Source organism: Pristiophorus japonicus, chromosome 6 (genome assembly GCF_044704955.1).
Source record: "Pristiophorus japonicus isolate sPriJap1 chromosome 6, sPriJap1.hap1, whole genome shotgun sequence".
Lineage (NCBI taxonomy): Eukaryota > Metazoa > Chordata > Chondrichthyes > Pristiophoridae > Pristiophorus > Pristiophorus japonicus.
The window spans coordinates 89,919,004-89,940,100 of NC_091982.1; the positions used below are offsets into that span (position 1 = coordinate 89,919,004).

At 46.1% G+C, this 21,097-nt stretch overlaps 1 protein-coding gene and 1 non-coding gene across 4 annotated transcripts in view; both read left to right on the top strand.

Annotated features, from left to right (window-relative positions):
• Window positions 1–480: 480 nt before the first annotated feature.
• Window positions 481–582, top strand: LOC139266473 (U6 spliceosomal RNA). The gene has a single exon (XR_011593717.1). It is a non-coding gene; the product is annotated as a U6 spliceosomal RNA (small nuclear RNA).
• Window positions 583–4,657: 4,075 nt separating this feature from the next.
• The window catches only part of LOC139265738 (protocadherin-9-like), a 93,548-nt gene continuing 77,108 nt past the window's right edge, over window positions 4,658–21,097 (top strand). For 2 of the 3 annotated variants that reach the window (XM_070883064.1, XM_070883065.1), the window contains exon 1: window positions 5,853–6,046. In XM_070883064.1, the coding sequence (XP_070739165.1) occupies window positions 6,007–6,046 (40 nt within the window). In that variant the 5' untranslated portion in view covers window positions 5,853–6,006. Of the gene's footprint in view, window positions 5,209–5,852; window positions 6,047–21,097 lie in introns of those variants that run through there. The other variant, XR_011593620.1, reaches the window with a different exon arrangement.

Consider the following 21,097-nt stretch of genomic DNA (forward strand, 5'->3'; position numbering starts at 1 on the left):
GCGAGGTCCGGAGGCCGGGAGGAGCGGCGAGGCCGGGAGGAGCGGCGAGGTCCGGAGGCCGGGAGGAGCGGCGAGGTCCGGAGGCCGGGAGGAGTGGCGAGGTCCAGAGGCAGGGAGTGGCGAGGTCCGGAGGCCGGGAGGAGCGGCGAGATCCGGAGGCTGGAGGAGTGAGGTCCGGAGGCCGGGAGGAGTGGCGAGGTCCAGAGGCCGGGAGGAGCGGAGATCTAAAGGCCGAGAGTGGCGAGGTCCGGAGGCCGAGAGGAGCGCCGAGGTCCAGAGGCCGGGAGGAGCGAGGTCCGTAGGCCAGGAGGAGCGGAGGTCTGGAGGCCGGGAATGGTGAGGTCCGGAGGCCGGGAGGAGCCGAGAGGAGCGGAGGTCCGGAGGCCGGGAGGAGCGGCGAGGGCCGGGAGGAGCGGAGGTCCGGAGAGATCCGGAGGCTGGGTCCTGCGCTTGGATGACATGCAAATTCGTGAAGCAGTCGTGCTTGCTTCAGCAGCACATATATTAAAATTGGAACGATACAGAGAAGATTAGCATGGCCCCTGCACTGAGTCAGATAGTTGAGTACTTATCATAGAATGACACTGCAGTTCAGTATTTAGAGAGGGCTGTTTTGCCAGAGATGCTATCCTTGGGGTGAAATGCTAAACTGAGGCCCTGTGTGTTGCTTCAGATTGACATTAACGATCTTATGGCACTATTCAAAGAACAGAGGTGAGTTCTCCAAGTCTCCTCCCCACGTTTGTGAAATAGCATCACAGCTGTTTGTGGGATATGGTAATATACAAAATGGCTAGCATGGTTGCTTATATAATAAGTCACAGCACGTCAAAGTAATTCATTGTATATGAAGAGCTTTGAGATATTTTTGAGAGCTGTGATAAGGCATTGTATAAATCCAAGTTTTGAAGGGGGTTTGTATCTTTCCCCTTGTAACATCGTATGGAGTATTTTTTTCTCATGGGGAGTGCTATATAAATGTCAGTTGGTGGTGCTGTTTCCCAAACACAGGCTGATTACAAATCAACTTGCATTCCAGAAATGGAAGTCAAACAATGTCATGGCTGATTAAGTGTTTAAGATGCAGTTAACAGATTGCTTTTCTTTATTATTTAGCAAAATATCACAATGTTTACAGACTGTTCTTCCTTTTCATTTTTGGGTGTGTACACCCTGGAAGCAAAGTAATTAGCTTTAGTATGTTATGCACAATGTATTTTTCCCAACAAAATGTTTCTCGCCTTGGGTCCTGCTGCCTCATCTCGTGTGTTTTTGCAATGCCTATAATTCTATGGCACTCTGCTTAATCTACTGAATTCTGAGCTGGCTTTAGAGCCCAGTAATGCTGTTGATGCATTACTTGATGCTAACTAAGGGCCACAAAAGCTTTTGGGAGAAATCACATATGTTGTTAACCCCAATACACCTGTTCTTAGTTGAGTGTGTAAACTGTGTGATAAGAACATAAGAAATAGGAGCAGGAGTAGGCCACCTGGCCCCTCGAGCCTGCTCCGCCATTTAATAAGATCATGGCTGATCTGATCATGGACTCAGCTTCACTTTTCTTCCCGCTCCTCAAACCTTTTTTTCCCTTAGTGCTCAAAAATCTGTCTATCTCCACCTTAAATGTATTCAATGACCCAGCCTCCACAGCTCTCTGGGGCAGAGAATTACAATCCTGATCATTCGCCGATACCATCATCATCATCATCATAGGCAGTCCCTCGAAATTAGGAAGGCCAGCTTCCACGCCGAAAGCGGATGAGTTCACAGGTGTTTCAGTGATATTCCAGATCCCGAACTACATCCTGAAGGGTGGAAGATGCCTGTGCGTGGAGCTTTTTAACGTGTGGTGGCTGTTGCACCCCAGCCAGCAAACGGGCTTGACAGAGCTTGGTCTTGGTCCAGTGGCAAGGATTAACCAAAACGACTGGAGATCAGCTCAGCTGCACGGACCTAGTGCCAACACAGTGAATGGTTCAGTGAATGGTCCGTTCAGCCTCCCTCCCCCTTCTCCTTTCCCCCCCTCCTTCCCCCCCTTCTCCCTCCCTTCTTCTCTCCCCCCCTTTCCCCTTCTCCTCTCCCCCCCCTCCTACCCCCTTCTCCTTTCCCCCCTCTCATTCCCCCCTTCTCCTTCCCCCCTTCCCCTCTCCCCTTCTCCTTCCCCCCTTCCCCTCTCCCCCTTCTCCTCTCCCCCTTCCCCTCTCCCTCCTATCCCTTCCCCCTCCCCCCTCCCCCTTCCCCCTCCCCTCCCCTTGCTGTCAGAAACACAGACACTGACAGACAGTGAGAGACACACACAGACAGACAGAGAGATAGAGACACTGACAGCAGAGGGGGGGGGGGGGGGGGGCGCATTCCAGCACGCTGTTGGAGGGCTCCCGGTGCTGCAGTCGGTAAGTAGAAAATATTTTATTTATTGATTTTTAAAAAAAAATTATTTCTTATTAATTTTTTTGATTGATTTATTGGTTGATTTATTGATGTTTTTATCATTTATTATTGATGATGGCTCTTTATTTGTAAAACTGAAGTGTGTAATGTTTGTAAACATCCCTTTAAACCCCCCCGCCCCCCGTTCCCTGCGCCTGATTTGTAACCTACGCCTGATTTTCTAAAGTGTAAACAAGGTTTTTTCGAGCGTACAAAAATCTTCACTTACTCCATTCTAAGTTAGTTTGGAGTAAGTTTTCACTGCTGAAACTTTGAAAACAGGCGTAAGTGGCCGGACACGCCCCCTTTGAAAAAAAAATTCTGTTCCAAAGTGAAACTGTTCTAACTGACAGAACTGGAGCAAACTAAATGCCGAGAATTTGAATTTCTAAGATACTCCGTTCTACACCAGTTGCTCCAAAAAATCAGGAGCAACTGAGGCTGAAACTTGGGCCCCAAGAGTGCAGTGATTAAAATCAGTGATGCACAAGAGACCAGAATTGGAGGAGTGCAGAGATGTCAGAGGGATGTGGGGCTGGAGGAGATTACAGAGATGGGGAAGGGGGGGGGGGGGGGGGCGGGGGGGCAAGGCCATGGAGGGATTTGAAAACAAGGATGAAAATTTTAATATCAAGGTGTAGGCCAGTGGGCACAGGGGTGATGGATGAACAGGACTTGGTCGAGGTAGGACACAGGCAGCAGAGTTTTGGATGAGCTCAGGTTTACAGAAGGTGCAAGGTGGGAGGCCGGCACTTTTAGACTCACTACAAGCATGGCCCAATGCTGTATTTGAATAGGACTGCATACAGGAATACCCTGCAAGGTTTAGTTTAAAGTTCAGAGTCGTCCAATAGCTGATGCTGTGCAGTCATTGAGAATTAATGTTCTGCACTGCAGTCTACCATGGAGCACATGGCAACTCTCGGGTTACCAAGTGTCAGTTGTGGCTCAGTGGGTAGCACACTTGCCTCTGAGTCAGAAGGTCGTAGGTTCAAGTCCCATTCCAGGAACTTGAGCACATAAATCTAGGCTGACATTCTGAGGGAGTGCTGTACTGTCGGAGGTGTCGCCTTTTGGATGACACGTTAAACTGAGTTCCTCTCTCCTCTTTCAGATGGACATAAACGATCCCATGGCACTATTTCGAAGAAGAGCAGGGAAGTAATTCCTGGTGTCCTGGCCAATATTTATCCCTCAATTAAAATAATAAAAACAAGATTATCTGGTCATTATCACATTGCTGTTTGTGGGAGTTTGCTGTGCGCAAGTTGGCTGCCGCGTTTCCCACATTACAACAGTGTCTACACTCCAAAAGTATTCATTGGCTGTAAAACGTTTTGAGACATCCAGTGGTCATGAAAGGCGCTATGTAAATGCAAGTCTTTTTTTTTTACCAGCAACAGAACTCTCAGTGGCACAGGTCCGAGTGCAGTGAGAGTATCTATCCTGAATGCTCATACTGTTGCTGTAGAGCTTTGGGCTCTTATCTACAAAGGCCTCTCATCTGAGTTCAACATTCTGAATGATTGAATATAGAGAACCTTGCGGCAGGAATTCACATGTTCTAATTACTCCTCTCAATCTGTAAAGGAGTAGTAAAGTTGGAACTCTGTCCCAGTACTTAGTGATGTTTTTATACACTTTGCACCCTCTTCCACCACATTATAGCTCTGTCACAAGTACTTAGTCTATTTATGATTCAGGTAGAGGAGTATTACCTGTGTTTTAAAAATGACTGTTGAAGGTTTACTTTGTGTAATAGAACTTTGGGGCAGTTGCCAAGTTGTCCCGAAGGATGAGTCAGAGCTAACTCGATCCCCTTTCATTACCAAGGTAAATAAGTATTGCAACTCTTACCATAAACCTCCTACAAATTCTTAATTAAAAGCACAGGATAATTCAGGTCACTGAATTTCATCCTTCTAGTCTCCTTGAGAAGAATAATTTTCAAGGTCTAGTAACCTTTTATTTAAAATGTTATAAATGTTTAAGCTCTTGGGGCCGAAATTCAGGCACGCAGAAAGCTGGCACACCAATGATTTCTTACCTGGTTTTTCCGTCGGGAGCGATGAGGCAGACTTTGGATCGATTTTAGGCACTTTGAAATTTTTTTGATGTCGGACCAGAAGTCGGTCATAGTGGGGGCGGAAATGCAGCGGTAAGTCATGCTGAGGGGCGCAAGTTGGGGCAGGAGCGGTGGTGATGTCACAGCACGTGCGCATCACCACGCTCTCTCCCCTCCGTTAAAGGGGAGAGAAGCGGGCATTTTTAGCTTCAGCCATTGGGCCACCAGGGAGAGTTTCTGCCGGGCCAGCGGCCTGGCATTCAAGAGGGCATACCAGGCTGCCTGTTGGCGACCTGGCTGAACCCGGGGAAATAATTTGCCGGCTGATCGGGAAAAAGCTGTCAGGTGCACCGTCCAGCGGCTCACGGATTTTTTTTACCTAAATTTGCGATGGATGAAAATGTAAATGCGGGAGAGCGGCGGTGCACGCTTTGATGACGCGCTTGCGGTGGTCGGCAGAAGTGGGGACAGGCCGAAAAATCCCCGAGCTGAATTTGGGTCGGGGCAGCCAATGGACTGCAACGTGGCGGCCACTTAATTCTGCCACATGGCCGCCGCAAAACGGCCGTAATGGGCTTTATACGGACCCTGAATTTCGTCCAACGTGTCTCTTGAAACGTTGTGCCATCAAAACTTTTGTTGGAAATAAAGTTGATTGGACTAATTGACAATTGCCTGTGATAAAGAGCTATGTTCACCCTGGAGAAAAGGTAACCCAACCAGGCCTCCAAGTTCGAGTTCATCACATTGCATCACAAAATATTGCTACTGATTGGTCAGCATGGCCTGACCCTTTATAAATGATATTACACATATATTTCAAAAATTGCAAAATATTTTACTGTAACTGTTAATTGTAGAAGACTGATTGAGTCAAATGGAGTTAAAATGCTCCTGTAAAAGCATTAACTGGCCTTATATTGAATTAGTACAGACACCAAAAAGCCTGAGCAGCTTGATTGATGCTCACCATCCAGAAAAGGCAACCAAGAGGATTTGTCTAACATTGTTACTGAAGGTTGATTGTACAAAGGGCAGAATATTCATTCTTATTATGCATTCTTTATGGAATCAAATCAAAGAACATTTTCTGCACATTGAGTCTCATTGACTGTTAGATTAGAACATCGAGAATGTTGCACTTAGAATTCTGAAAAAGAGGATTTTCCTGAAATATTAACAAACTGGATATTAAGAAAGGAAAAACACTGCAACTTAAAAGCATTGTCTGAGAGACTCCATTAAGTGGCCTGAACCATGCATAACAGGAGAGTTCCAGGTTTGATTTCTAGTTCTTGCTGATTTAACTGGCTCCAATTGGGATAGGAGTAGGCAAGTAGGATTAACCTCCGTGTTCTGCAATGCACTGTCCAATGAGTTCTAGAATCACCAGAGTCCCATCAGGCTGTCAGTGAAACATTGCACCCTGCCAACACATTTGCTCCTTCCACAAGGGGATCACTGGAAGGATTGGTAGGTTATGTGTCACATAACTGGAACAAAGCACCATGCCAACTGCCATACATTGCACAACAGAGGAAATTACAGGTGATGTCAATTGATTTTTAAAATTATGCTGAATACTGATTTGTCACTAGTTAGGAGGCTAATGTAAGATGATACTAGAGGAAGAGTTGAGCATGAAAATGTGGGACAAGATGGCTTGCATACTTGGCAATGTGGTTTACCCATTTAAGAAATGGTTTCTTGTGGCACTTCTTGGAAGGCATCTAGATTCGAGCCTGGCATATCAGTCTTTGCTACAGTGTTCGGAGCCTTGGCTACAATGGGTAGCCTTGGCCTCCATGAAGTCTTCTTTTCACTCTTAATTCTACTCAAATGAAGATGCCACAGTGTTTGGCTTCAAATTAAAGGGCCGTGGGAGCTTCTGGCGAAGCACCGTGCTTGATTCTGTGTTGCTAGTTGCAAACCATCAAATGGCAAAATGGGCAAAGTCTGTGATCCTGGACAACATGGGCACAGTCCGTGATCCTGGGCAAAATGGGCAAAGTCTGTGATCCTGGACAACATGGGCACAGACCGTGATCCTGGACAACATGGGCACAGTCTGTGATCCTGGTCAAAATCGGCACAGTCTGTGATCCTGGACAACATGGGCACAGTCTGTGATCCTGGACAACATGGGCACAGTCTGTGATCCTGGACAACATGGGCACAGTCTGTGATCCTGGACAACATGGGCACAGTCTGTGATCCTGGTCAAAATCGGCACAGTCTGTGATCCTGGACAACATGGGCACAGTCTGTGATCCTTGGTCTGGGAAAGCCAGCAGTTCCATAGAATGGTGTTTCCCTCACATACTGTTGTAAAATGATGAAGTCATCAGTCTTGATGAATAATGGCTTCATTTCCTGCTTGCTACACCTGCAGTCAGTGAATACACAAACAATTCAGAGTAGAGGGTACAGAGGAGATTTACGAGGATGTTGCCAGGACCGGAACATTTTAGCTTTGAGGACAGATTGGATAGGCTGGGGTTGTTTCCCTTGGAACAGAGGAGGTTGAGGGGAGATTTAATTGAGGTGTATAAAATTATGAGCGGCCTTGATAGAGTGGATAGGAAGGCCCTATTTCCCTGAGTAGAGGGGTCAATAATCAGGGACATAGATTTAAAGTAGTTGGTGGAAGGATTAAGGGCAGATGAGGGGAAAAAAATTCACCCAGAGAGCGGTAGGGGTCTAGAACTCACTGCCTGAAAGGGTGGTAGCGGCAGAAAACCTCATCACATTTAAAAATAACTTGGATGTGCACTTAAAGGGCCATGACCTACAGGACTATGGACCCAGTGCTGGAAGGTGGGATTAGGTTGGGTAGCTCTTTCTCGACTGGCATGGACACGATGGGCTGAATGGCATCCTTCTGTGTCATACGTTTTTCTATGATTCTATTGCTGGCTAGGAAGGAACCAGACTGGTAAAACTTGAGGGCCATGCTGACTTTAATGGTCACTGGTGTTTTATGTTGGCTGGCTGTATTCCTGAGCAAGATGAGTAAGTGAATGAGCATGTGTTAGTGCAGCAATACAGAATACTTGACTCTTAATTGTCCAATTTGCCAGTTTAATCGACTTTTCGCATGAATTGAATGAGCACTCTTGAACAATTTTGTTAAGGGCAGTAAGCAAGCGCTATACCAAACTGATGGTATTATTGGGACACTATCGCAGATTTATCCCAATTCTAGTTTAAGGGCAACTGAAATTTCTATGCTCTAATGTTTTCTTTGGGAATGACAGTTTACTGAACAGTTTAGTAACTCAAGTTTTCACATTATAAACCCAAAATTAAGAGAACTTACCATTTTCACATTTTTGAAACATGATAGCCAATTTGTGAAAAAAAGGGTCCCACAAACAAACAGTAAGTGAGATGAAAGATTTTGTAATCTGTCTTTGGTGGTATTGATTGAGGGAAGAATGTTGGTCAGGACTCTGGGAGGATTCCCAGCTCTTCTCTGAATAGTGTGATGGGATCTTTTACATCAACCTGAACAGCCAGACAGGGCCTTGATTTAACCTTTCATCCAAAAGACAGTACTTCCGTGAATGCAGCAATCCCTTGGTATTGCACTAAGTGTCAGCCTAGATTATGTGCTAGTACTATGGTGAGACTTGAACCCACAAACTTCTGTCTTGAGGTGAGAGTGCTACCAAGCTGACAGTTAAGTGGGAAACTAGATTTTTGCTTAAAGGATCATGGACTGTGCACACGTTGCATACCATAGGGCATAGAGGCCTGAGGCCTACTCTGTTCACACGCTGATTGGGTTTTTGCACCAAGTTTAGTATAACTTTAGTTCAGTGCAAAGCTGCATTTTAAAAATACCCCAGCCAATTCACAGCACTTCTAGTGAACATTCCAATTTTCTTTTAACTTAGAGAAAGTAGGCTTGTCCACACTCACCTAAATTAGCAGCTTGAACTCTGCACATCTATCCCAGGTCAGGCATGCACAGTTGTTATATCACTAAGCGCAAGGCACAGTCTGCAGTATAACGCTGAGAACTGTTTATGTGAACTCTACAGATATTAGTCTAAGGCTGATAACTGCAGCCTACCTACACATTAAATTAAATTTTGGCAGGTCAAATTTGAATTGTGAAGTCAAGGGTAAAAGATTGAAACAGGTAATGCCTTAGCACAAAGTGATTTGCCACAGATACATGGGGTTTTAATGCCAACAAGAAAAAGCATAAGATCAACTCTTAGAAAGTAAATGATATATAATTCTATTAATTGTAGGGGGATAGTGGAAAGGCCCCTGATATAAGGGGTCGACACTTGTCCCAATCCGTGTAGCAACACTCGAAGTTAATAGACAGAGACGGAAGATAAGGTTCAACGATCTTTTAATCACGAACCGTCCGGGAGCAATTTCTCAACATAGCCTCCTGTGAGTGGAAACACTCACTGAAAGGCATAATCAGCCATCTTTTACACACTGTTCAAAAGACCATTTGTTTCCCCAATACAACCTCCCACGACTCCTGATTGGTTACCTTATCGGTAATACCTTGGATTGACAGACCAGGTGTAGGCCTTCCGAGGGTGACCTCATCTTGCTAGAATGTGCTGACCTGACGGCCCTCTGGTTATTGGGGCTATCGGACTGTGTTATAATTACATGGTTAAGACTGGACCTCACCTCGGAATTTAAACGAGCTAACCTCGGCCTTTATAGTGGTCCATTCTATAAGGGTGTATAAAGGAAATAACATACCTGAGTGGTTAATTACAGGAGGTCCCATCACAGGAAACCCAGAGGGGCAGGTAAACAGGGCAAAGGGTCAAAAGTGAAAATGGAAAACTCCATCTGGCCAAGCAAGAGAGATAGGATAACATTCCAATGTGCCCATAAACCTTGAAACACAGTGGGGTTTATTGAGTACTGGAAATGGGATTTCAGCCATACCACTTTTCTGGATAGCTAACTTAAAACATTTTGTATATTCCCCTAATGCCAAATTTTCCCTCTTACAATTCCCCCATTTAGCCCTTGGCTATACGCCAAGTAGGCCATATTCCCCGAAAACTACTTCCCTGTGGGTCCGTCATGGTGGCCATTTCTCAAATTTCAGGCTCTCCTATGACTTTCCTCCCAGAGCTATATAAGGTAAGTCCTTTGCTGTTCTGTTCGAATTTCTGTCCCTCATTGCATTAACCACGGTGCGTGCCATAGCATGTCACCTGCCCCGATTGACTCGTGCACAGGTTAACCCCACCAATATTATCAGTAACAGACCCTGTATTACAACAAGTACATGTGATATAATCCTTCTCCATGGGTGGATCTGAATATTGTCCAATGTCCCAGAGTTTTGAGTGCCAAGACTGATTAGCCAGCATCGCATTAGTGTCTCCTTGTAGGTTGTTTATTTCTTCCATTAGCCGGATATACTGTCATCTTTGGTTTTGGATTCCTTGCACCAGTTGCAGTCATTCCTCATTTAGATCAGATATTTGCCTTCCTTGCGGTTCCCATACCGCTTTCTCGTATCCTTCTCGGATGATGTCCATGACTGTCCCGTGGACAATTTCCGTTGTTTCGGGGTGTATGCGGTATCCATTTATGTCTATCTCCCCTATGGGGCTGAAACAAAAGTTAGATCTGACGATGGTGCAGGGGGTGACTCCTCCCTTGGTCTTAATCATCAGATTGGTTGCTCCTATACTTACGCATCAGTCTCTCTTCCCTTGTGGAGCGGCGATTGTTTCGGAATCACGTCCCAGGGGGGTAATACTCAATGAACATCCATTAGTTTGGTGGAATCCGCAATCATTATCCGTCATTCTTGGTGTACCTCGACACAAAATCACTTAGTTATTTTTATAATAGTCGGTGATGTCAATGCCTTTGGTACTATTGTTATTTTTAATCACATGTCTGGAGGGTTCATTGTAACGCAATCGTGTTCAGTTTCTTACTTCTCCAATATTATCAGTTTGGTATAAGAGGTCTCCCTTTGTTAAATCATACTATGGTATTGATAACGCGAATCCGATCATATTCACATGTCCAGTAAAACATTTAAATTTTGGCACCCATGCATGACTATTTTTCCGTACCTCGCATGTGTTATTCATGTTTTTGTCTAGAGTCCAATTATTAAATATGTCGTTCGGGATCCAATCTGATATGTATCCATTTTGGAATTGCTCCAGGTTATTTTGTACTTCTCTAATTATCCATGCCCCATACTTGGAGCAAACTCTTTCGGCTTGCAATCGTTTACTTAGGTCGTTTCCCATTGCGTGGATCAAATTTATGGTCTTGGTATGTTCTTGTAATGTGTGGGCCACTTGTAACAGTTCCCCTTCGGCGCCATTTCCCAACCGCGCTTGTAGGGCTTGGCTATCTATTTCCCTCCCCAATAATCCCCTTAAGATTTGTGTTACAAGTGTTAACTCAGTCGTCTATTGCGTACAGGTCTATAGTAGTTACCGTTGCGACCCCCGCCGCATAACCCGTGCCTTGCGTTTCCAATAATCCCCTTTTCGTCCGACCTCGTTCTGTTCCCTTTCTGATATGAAATCTCATGGTCGTGGATTCTGGGCCTTCGAGGACTCATTGGGTCAGATTCTGGTATAGACTTATCGTTTTATTCCCACAAAAGCTAGGAAGGGTAATATCTGTTAGATTTGAGACGACTAAGTATTCGCTGATGTACCCCAAAATATATCTTCTCCTTAGTTTCCTTTGTTACTAGCACCCCTTTGGCTCCAGGTCTCATGAGTGGACATGTCGGAGAGGCTTGCATGGTTGTACTGGGGAGAGTCGTTGTCACTAGAGTGGTTGTCGGGGCAGTTGTGGGGGTTCTATGTTGGATAAGGATGTCCCAACACCACTGCTCGGTACCCACGCACGGGGAGGCCTGATATATCTTCCACCTGGTATCCCCTTGCCGTGGTTTTTTGGAAAATTGAGTGAAGATGGCTGTGCACCTTATCTGTACCCCCTCTGTGTGGCTGCAACTTCCTCGTTCTTCCTCTAATACAAAGCCCACCGCGGTCTCGTTTACTGCTAGTGTTATGCCCTTGTTAGTGGTCCACCCCCACAGTCGGTTAGATTCTCTATTAAGTTGTTTTATGCCCGTTAGTTCAATGCTACAATTTAAATCCACCGTTGTGCCAACTATCACCATTAGGGTTCCTGAATCCGGATCACAACTCATTTTTTCCGAATCCCTGTAATTCAGACCTTGAGGTCCGTTACTTACTCCGTCAGAGGTGTTCCTACTTCAAGAAAGGATAAAATCCTGTAAAACATAACATTTTCCGGTGTCCACCGGGTTGGTTAGGATCCATATCTTTTCAATTGAGTCCAGTGTTTCCATTTGCCGATACCTCCCATGTCTATGCAGGCGCATGTATCCTAACCATGATCGCCTGGTGGGGTCCGGTCCATTTTGGTGAGAACCCGGGTCTTTCGGGATTTATCTTTACCATGACCTGACTCCCTATTTGTGGTACCTAAGCCTTTTGTTCCTTCATGTCCCTTTCTAAATCCCTAATAGTTTGTTGGTCTCTGGCTTGCGCTCGTAACTCATGTGATTGTTTACAGAGTTCCATCACTAACCTCCGTATCTTGTCCTTGTAGAGTCCTACGTCTTCACTCCCAGTAACCAATACTTCTGGCAGCCTTCATTGCTCTTCCAGTCATTAGTTCAAAGGGGGTCAGTCCGATAGTCTGGTTAGGGGTTGCTCTTAATTTCATTAGGATTCGTGGTGGTAACTCAAACCATTCTTGTCCGGTCACCTGGATTGCCTTAGCCAGTGCTGTTTTTAAGGTCCTATTCATTCGCTCTACCAATCCGGAGGACTCCGGGTGGTATGGGATGTGAAATTTTTGTTTAATCTCGAACAGGACGCAAGCCTGCTTCATTATTTTTCCCCTTTGGCTGGGCAGTGGTCCAGTAAAATCTATTTGTAAGGCTTCCCAAAACAGGGTTCTCAGCTGTCTGTGAAAGAGTTAACTTCCTTAGTTTCAAAAGCTGACAAACATAGACACCATCAATCAATGTCGACTTAGCCTACAGCCTTTTTCAGTTTAAACTCTCCAGTTAAAAATGTTACTTTTATAAAGTCTCTGTTTTTATTCTCAAAATCAACATTCAGAAAAGCAACTTTGCATATGATAGCAGAGAATTTTAAGAGTTTGATTTGTAATAGGTTAATTAACCTCAATAACGCCAATATTAAACTTCCCTGTGCCACTTGAAAAAGGGGAGGAGCCACAGCCAAACAAAGGAACAGTTGCACATGTTTTCCTAAAACTTTACTGAAACATCAAAGAAAAACACGAGAACAGTAAGAAAGAAACATGATCTTCCCTTTTCCCCTTTTGATTCAGTCATAACTATTTATCCATTATTCCTTAAATCAATTTTCAATTTCTAATCTCTATCATATCTCCTCTAAACCTTGCTTCAATTACTTTAAACCTATGCTCGTTGGTTGTTGACATCTCCACCAAAGGAAACAGGACCTTCCCGTCACTCTATCTAGGCCCCACCTAATTTTATACACCTCAATAAAGTCTCCCCTCAGGCCTCCTCTGTACCAAAGAAAAGAGACTCAGCACCTGGAATCTTTCCGCACAGCCAAAATTCTCCAGTCCAGGCAACATTCTTGTAAATCACCTCTGCACCCTTTTCAGTGCAATCACATCTTTCCTGTAATGTGGTGACCCAACTAAAATTTTCCAAAGTTCAAGCATGAGGTCTTTGCTCCTGCATTCCATACTTCGACCAATAAAGGCAAGTATTCCATATGCCTTCTTAATCACCTTATCTACCTAGCCTGCTGGCTTCAGCGGTTTGTGGACCGACACTCCAAGGGCCCTTTGTTCCTCTACACTTTTCAGTGTCGTACCATTTAATGTTTGTTTTATAATCTGCACCATAATCTGTTGCCTCTCTAGGTTTTAGCACTTTTTGCTGCTATATGCCTACACTTCATGGTTTGGATCCCCACTAAACATCTCCTTTAAAATTGCTTCTTGCTTTTTTTTTTAAATGGTCACCGTAGCAACTAACTTCAACCCCTCATTTCTTGCATTACAAAGAGCCTCTCTCTACACTTCCACCATGTTTGTCAGTCTGTTGTAGTTATAACAGACTTCGGGTGTCCTACCCCTGCTTCCCCCACTGTTTCTAATTGATGGGGGCCGCTGGCAGTTGTTTCTGGTTCAATTTAGTGTGGGTGTCTATTTCTTTTACTTGTTCCCGATAGCAGGTGGGGATAATTACTTGGGCTATTTCTGATATGTCCTTAGTACAAAGTATAAATGCACACGAGGCCCATGCTTGAGAGAAGGTCAGTCTGTGACCTGTCCTTTATTCCTTAGCACTTAAGTCATGAAGGTGGGTGGAGCTTCCCCTTTTATACCTGAAGGTCCAGGTTAGGAGTGTCTCCCACCTAGTGGTCAGTGTTCTCACGGTGTACAACTTAGGTCAGTTTATACATGGGTTACAATGCTGGTTGAATACATGACATCACCTCCCCCCGCAAAGTCTTATTGGGATCACAGGTTGAGTCTCTCTGGTGGTTTACGTTCCCTTGTAGAGCGCCTGAGTTGGGGCTCCGGTTGTTGGGCGCTGGCCTGAGTGTCTGCTGTTTGCAGTGCCTCAGGCCTGTCCGGACTGCCCACAGTGATTGGGCTCTCCTCCCTTTGGTTCCGGTGTTCGGTCACCTGTGGTGGAGTGAACTCTATATCGTGTTCTTCCTCTGCTTCTTCTATGGGGTTGCTGAACCTCCTTTTTGTTTGATCCACATGTTTGCGGCAGATTTGTCCATTGGTAAGTTTAACTACCAGAATCCTATTTCCCTCTTTGGCAACCACAGTGCCTGCGAGCCATTTGGGCCCTGCAGCGTAGTTGAGGACAAAAATAGGATCATTTACATCAATACATCGCGCCCTCGCATTCCTGTCATGGTAGTGATATTGTGACTGGCGCTTGCTCTCGACAATTTCTTTCATGGTGGGGTGTATAAGGGATAATCGGGTTTTGAGCGTCCTTTTCATTAGTAGCTCTGCGGGTGGAACCCCTGTGAGTGAGTGTGGTCTGGATCTATAGGCCAACAGGAGGCGTGATAAGCGGGTTTGTAGGGAACTCCCTTGGAATCTGAGCATCCCCTGTTTGATTATCTGCACTGCTCGTTCTGCCTGGCCGTTCTAACATGGTTAATTCCATTGCCTGCCATGAAGTCCTGGAATTCAGTGCTTGTGAAGCACGGGCCATTGTCGCTGACCAAGATGTCCGGTAGACCGTGGACGGCGAACATTGTCCGTAGACTTTCTACCGTGGCAGAGGATGTGCTTGAATTTAAAATGTCACACTCGATCCATTTGGAGTAGGCGTCTACTACAACCAAAAACATTTTCCCCATGAAAGGACCTGCGTAGTCCACATGGATGCGTGACCAAGGCTTGGCGGGCCATGGCCAAGGGCTAAGGGGGGCTTCTCTGGGCGTATGGCCCAGCTGGGCACACGTGTTGCACCTGCGAACACAAAGTTCCAGATCTGCGTCTATCCCTGGCCACCAAACGTGTGACCTGGCAATTGCCTTCATCGTGACAATGCCCGGGTGTCCATTGTGGAGTTCTCTGATGAACACCTCTCTGCCCATCTGGGGCATGACTACGCGGTTTCCCCACAGTAGGCAATCGGCCTGAATCGAGAGTTCATCCTTGCGCCTGTGAAATGGTTTAAATTTCTCAGGGCATGCCCTGTACGTGGCTGCCCAGTCCCCATTCAGGACACATTTCTTGACTAGAGATAATAGCGAGTCTCTATTTGTCCAGACTTTAATCTGACGGGCTGTCACGGGTGAGCCTTCGCTTCCGAAAGCTTCAACAGCCATGACCATGCGCGGTAGCCCCCTCAGTGGTGGCTAGTGGGAGCCTGCTGAGTGCATCGGCGCAGTTTTCGGTGCCCGGTCTGTGCCGAATTGTGTAGTCATAAGCAGCTAATGTGAGTGCCCACCTCTGTATGCGGGCCGATGCATTTGCATTTATGGCCTTGTTGTCGGCTAAAAGGGACGTTAGGGGTTTGTGATCTGTCTCCAGCTCAAATTTCCTGCCAAACAGGTACTGGTGCATTTTCTTTACCGCATATACATATGCGAGCGCCTCCTTTTCTACCATTCCGTAGCCCCTTTCTGCCTGGGACAGACTCCTGGAGGCATAAGCTACCGGCTGTAACTGACCCTTGGCATTGACATGCTGCAACACAGACCCGACACCATAGGACGACGCATCGCACGTTAACACAAGTTTCTTACATGGGTCATATAGCGTTAACAGATTGTTGGAACATAACAAATTGCGTGCTCTATTAAAAGCCCTTTCCTGGCTGTCCCCCCAGACCCATTCGCGACCTTTGCGTAGGAGCACATGTAGCGGCTCTAGCAGCATGCTCAATTTGGGAAGAAAGTTACCAAAATAGTTCAGGAACCCCAGGAACGAACGCAGCTCCGTCATGTTACGGGGTCTGGATGCTCTCTGGATCGCTTCCGTCTTGGACGCAGTAGGGCTGATCCCGTCTGCTGCTACCCTCATCCCCAGGAATTCTACCTTTGGAGCTAGGAAGACGCACTTCGCCTTTTTCAGTCGCAGACCTACCCGGTCCAGTCTGCGTAGCATCTCCTCCAGGTTGTGGAGGTGTTCTTCAGTATCGTAACCCGCAATGAGGATGTCGTCTTGAAAAACCACCGTCCCTGGAATCGACTTGAGGAGGCTTTCCATATTTCGTTGGAAGATCGGGGAGGCCGAGCGAATCCCAAACAGACATCTGTTGTACTCAAACAACCCCGTGTGTGTCATGATGGTGGTCAGCTTCTTCGACTCACTCGCCAGCTCCTGGGTCATGTAAGCTGAGGTCAGGTCCAATTTTGAAAAAAGTTTGCCACCGGATAGCGTCGCAAAGAGATCCTCCGCTCTCGGTAATGGGTAAGGTCTTGGAGTGACACCCGATTGATGGTGGCCTTGCAATCGCCACATATCCTGACTGACCCATCCGCCTTGAGCACCGGCACAATCGGGCTCGCCCAGTCACTGAATTCGACTGGCGAGATGATGCCTTCCCTCAACAGGAAGGTCCAATTCGCCTTCTATCTTTTCCCGCATCACGTACGGCACCACTCTGGCCTTGTGGTGTACTGGTCTGGCGTCCGGGTTTATGTGAATCACTACCTTGGCCCCCATGAAAGTGCCAATGCCGGGTTGAAATAATGAGTCAAATTTGTCCAGGACCTATGAGCATGATACTCGCTCCACAGAGGAAATTGCATTGACATCGCCCCATTTCCAGTTCATGACAGCAAGCCAACTCCTCCCCAGTAGTGCGGGACCGCCCCCTGGGACAATCCAGAGTGGCAACTTGTTCTCCGAATCTTTGTGGGTCACGACTACCGTGACGCTGCCTAGCACCGGAATGATCTGCTTTGTGTAAGTCCGTAGCTGTGCGTCAATCGGCGATAATTTTGGCCTCCTGGCCTTGGATGCCCACAACTTTTCGAACTGTTTGATACCCATCAGGGACTGGCTGGCACCCGTGTCTAACTCCATTGATACTGGGATGCCATTGAGGAGCACTTTCATCATTATCGGTGGCGTCCTGGTGTATGAACTGTATACGTGCTCCACATGAACTCGCTGCAGGTATTTTGCTCATCTCTGCAAACTCCGGCTGAATGTATGCCTCCATGCCTCCAGCATGAGTTGCCGTTTGAAACAAAAGGTCCCTTGCCAGTCGATCGTCCCTGACTGCCCCTGTTATTGTCTTGAGTGCACCATTAACACTCGTACTGCCACGCTTCTGGGTCAATATGCCTCGTCTCGGCCAGGATGTTGTCTATATGTCTTCCCCTTTGCGCCGTACACTCGTACCGCCATGCTTCCAAGTCAATATATCTCGTCTCTGCGCCATATGCCCGTACCGCTTCTGGGTCAATATGTCTCGTCCCATGAGGACGTCGTCTATATAGTCTTCCCTTTGCGTCGTACCCTCTCGCACTGCCGCATCTCCTACAACCCCCTCTTACCCCCCGATTGTCCTTGTCCTTTGCCTCCGTCCCTCTGGGGCCTGCTACAGTTGGTTCTTTTGTACAGATGTTCTTCCCTTCCGGTCTACAATGTCACAACTCTAACTTGAAGGTGGTAAATCAAATCATACTCACCTCAACAGCTGGATCATTGTTCCGTTCAGGAAGTCTACACCCTGCTCGCAACACCAAATTGTGGGGGGATAGCGGAAAGGCTTCTCTTTCCACGAGCGGACCCCCGATATAAGGGGTCGACACTTGTCCCAATCCGTGTAGCAACACTCGAAGTTAATAGACAGAGAAGGAAGACAAGGTTCAACGATCTTTTAATCACAAACTGTCCGGGAGCAATTTCTCAACACAGCCTCCTGTGAGTGGAAACGCTCACTGAAAGGCATAATCAGCCATCTTTTACACACTGTTCAAAAGACCATTTGTTTTCCCAATACAACCTCCCACGACTCCTGATTGGTTACCTTATCAGTAATACCTTGGATTGACAGACCAGGTTCAGGCCTTCCTAGGGTAACCTCATCTTGCTAGAATGTGCTGACCTGACGGCCTTCTGGTTATTGGGGCTGTCGGACTTTGTTATAATTACATGGTTAAGACTGGACCTCACCTCGGAATTTAAACGAGCTAACCTCGGCCTTTGTAGTGGTCCATTTTATAAGGGTGTATAAAGGAAATAACATATCTGAGTGGTTAATTACAGGAGGTCCCATCACAGGAAACCCAGAGGGGCAGGTAAACAGGGCAAGGGGTCAAAAGTGACAATGGAAAATGCCATCTGGTCAAGCAAGAGAGATAGGATAACATTCCAATGTGCCCATAAACCTTGAAATACAGTGATGTTTATTGAGTACTGGAAATGGGATTTCAGCCATACCGCTTTTCTGGATAACTAACTTAAAACATTTTGTATATTCCCCTAACGCCAAATTTTCCCTTTTACATAATTATAAGAAAAATGTGAAGGACAAAAAAAAGTAATCTCAGCTGGACAACAGTAGGTAAAAGTGACTTGAACTAAAGATAACCTTGTTCAAAAGAAAGCCGTGAACTCTGCAGGCATTCAATTTCTGAGCCTTTGAAAGCTCAATTTCTTTGCAGAGTGACCCTCCTGACCTAAAAGACAGACAATAGATCTGTATCTGCTCTTGCTTTTGTTCCTTATAATTAAAACATATTGATTTTTCCATGGATATTTGTAAACTGTACTGCTGAGCAAGCTATCCCAGAATAAGAAAATCCAATTCAGGCAGTAACACCCAGTAGTTTTGAAAAAGCACTTGAAGCAGTTACAATTGAATGTGGAAATGAATTTTTGTTGGAAATCAAAGAAATTATGCACCATCTTTCACATCTGCCCTCAAAATCAGGGTCACCACCTTTATTATTCAAGAAATAGGTGGAAACAACTTCTCCAAGTTCAATCGTGTTCAGTTTTTATGGCTTTTTCCACTCTGTATGGAACTCCTAGGCCTAGAAATTTGTTGGTGCCATGCCTGTTTTTCAGGCACCAAGCAGGTGTCTAAGTATGCAATACAGCAGGCAACACATGCGCATGCCCATTCCACGCAGAAGTATGCCGTTCGCCATATTGGATTGGGCTACTCCGTAGGCGCCTGAAACAATCATTACAATATTTAAATAAAGGTTCTACATTTGTTGTACTGCAGTTGTGGGTGGTCTGGTAGGGCTGTCTTTAGAACAGCAGGATGAAAGGGAGCAGCAAAGAAGACAGGACAGAACAGGAGAAGCTAGAAGAGGGAGAGGGGAGAAGGACGCTACATAGGACGCCATACCCACAGCATATGATCAGGGAGCACTCCTCCTACCTTAACTTCACTGAAGAGCAATATCTCGGGTACCTTCGCTTCACAAAGGAGGCTGTCATCAAGTTATGTCACCTATAGCAGCCACAACTCAAGCCTTGAAACCGGGTATGGACAGCACTGCAAACGACTGTCAAGGTCACTGTGGCCTTTAACTTTTACGCAGCAAGCACCTTCGAGGCTCCAGCAGGTTTCATCAGCGGCAATATTGCTGTTCATCATTGTATTAGGGAGGTCACCGAGGCTATCTATGCCAGGAGGAGCAGCGACATCTCTCTCAATATGGACAGAGCAAAGCAGGATGAAAGAGCCCTCGGCTTTGCCTGAATTGCTGGCTTCATCAGGGTCCTTGGTGCCATAAAGCAATGTGAAAGCAGTCTATGTGCTCCCCATCACCAGCCTGGCATCTTTCTCAGTAGAAAATATTCCACTCCCTCAATGTCCAGCTTGTTTGTGATCACCTGGCAATGTATCATGCAGGTCTGTGCCCGGTTTCCTGATAGCAGCCATGATGCATTGGTCCTGTGCCAGTCCTCTCTGTCTCCTTTATTCCAACCAGGCCATCAGGTTGCAGGCTGGCTACTGGGTGAAGAGGTAGACTTCAGACGGGTTCATGACACCTATCAGGAAACTGGGCAGGGCTGCAGAGCTAGCCTACAACGAGAACTATCCTGCCACCGGAAACGTCATCGATCTTGCTCAAGCAACGCTTCCACTGCCTGAACCATTTAGGAAGAGCTTTGCAGTACAGCTCTGAGGGAGTTTCTGGATTTTTGCTCATTTGATGCATACTCCATAACTTTGCATGGAGGGATCAGCCCTTCGCACCACCTAGGCAGCAAGAAGTGCAGCAGGAGCAGGAGGAGGATCAGCTTAAAGAACAGGAGTGGCATCGATCACCAGTGCCACTAGTTCCCTCAGCTCTCGGAAAGAAGCTCATCAAAGAGCACTTTACAGGAATCAGCCTCCCGTTTCCAATACACCAATAGTCCCGCAATACTTATGCTCACTACCATCATCCAATTACCTTTCTTCGGTCCAGAGATATGGGTTTTGCCCTCATTCGCTACCAATATAAACACCAAATCCAAATGGAGAACAAAAAACAAATTTATCCAATAACTCAATTCCATCTGTGTCCAATAGTTAACAAAAATAATGATGATTCACCCCTGTGGAACCCATTCGTTTCTATCTTCTACACTTCACTACTGAGAGGACAGCAGATGCTTCTCCAATGGAGCCAAGGTCACTCTCCTGTGTCCACGCCTCAGCACTTCTATGGTTCTGTGCCGAAAAGACGTGACCAGATATAACAACTACTTGCATTTATATATTTCCTTTAACATAGAAAAAACATCGCAAGGTGCTTCCCAGAGGCATAAGGAAGAAACTGTAGGCTGAGATTTGTATAACACCTTTCATGACTTCAATACGCCCCAATGCACTTTACAGCCAAGGAAGTACATTTAAAGTGTAGACAGTGTTGTATTGTAGGGAAATGCAAAACAAATTTGTACACAGCACGGTCCCATAAACAGGCATGAGATAATCACCAGATAATCTGTTTTAGTGATGTTTGTTGAAGGAGAAATATTGGCCAGGTCACCAGGAAGAACTGTGGTACTCTTCTTCAAATAGTGCCATGGGATCTTTTACGTCTACCTAAGAGGGCAGATGGGGCCTCAGTTTAAGGT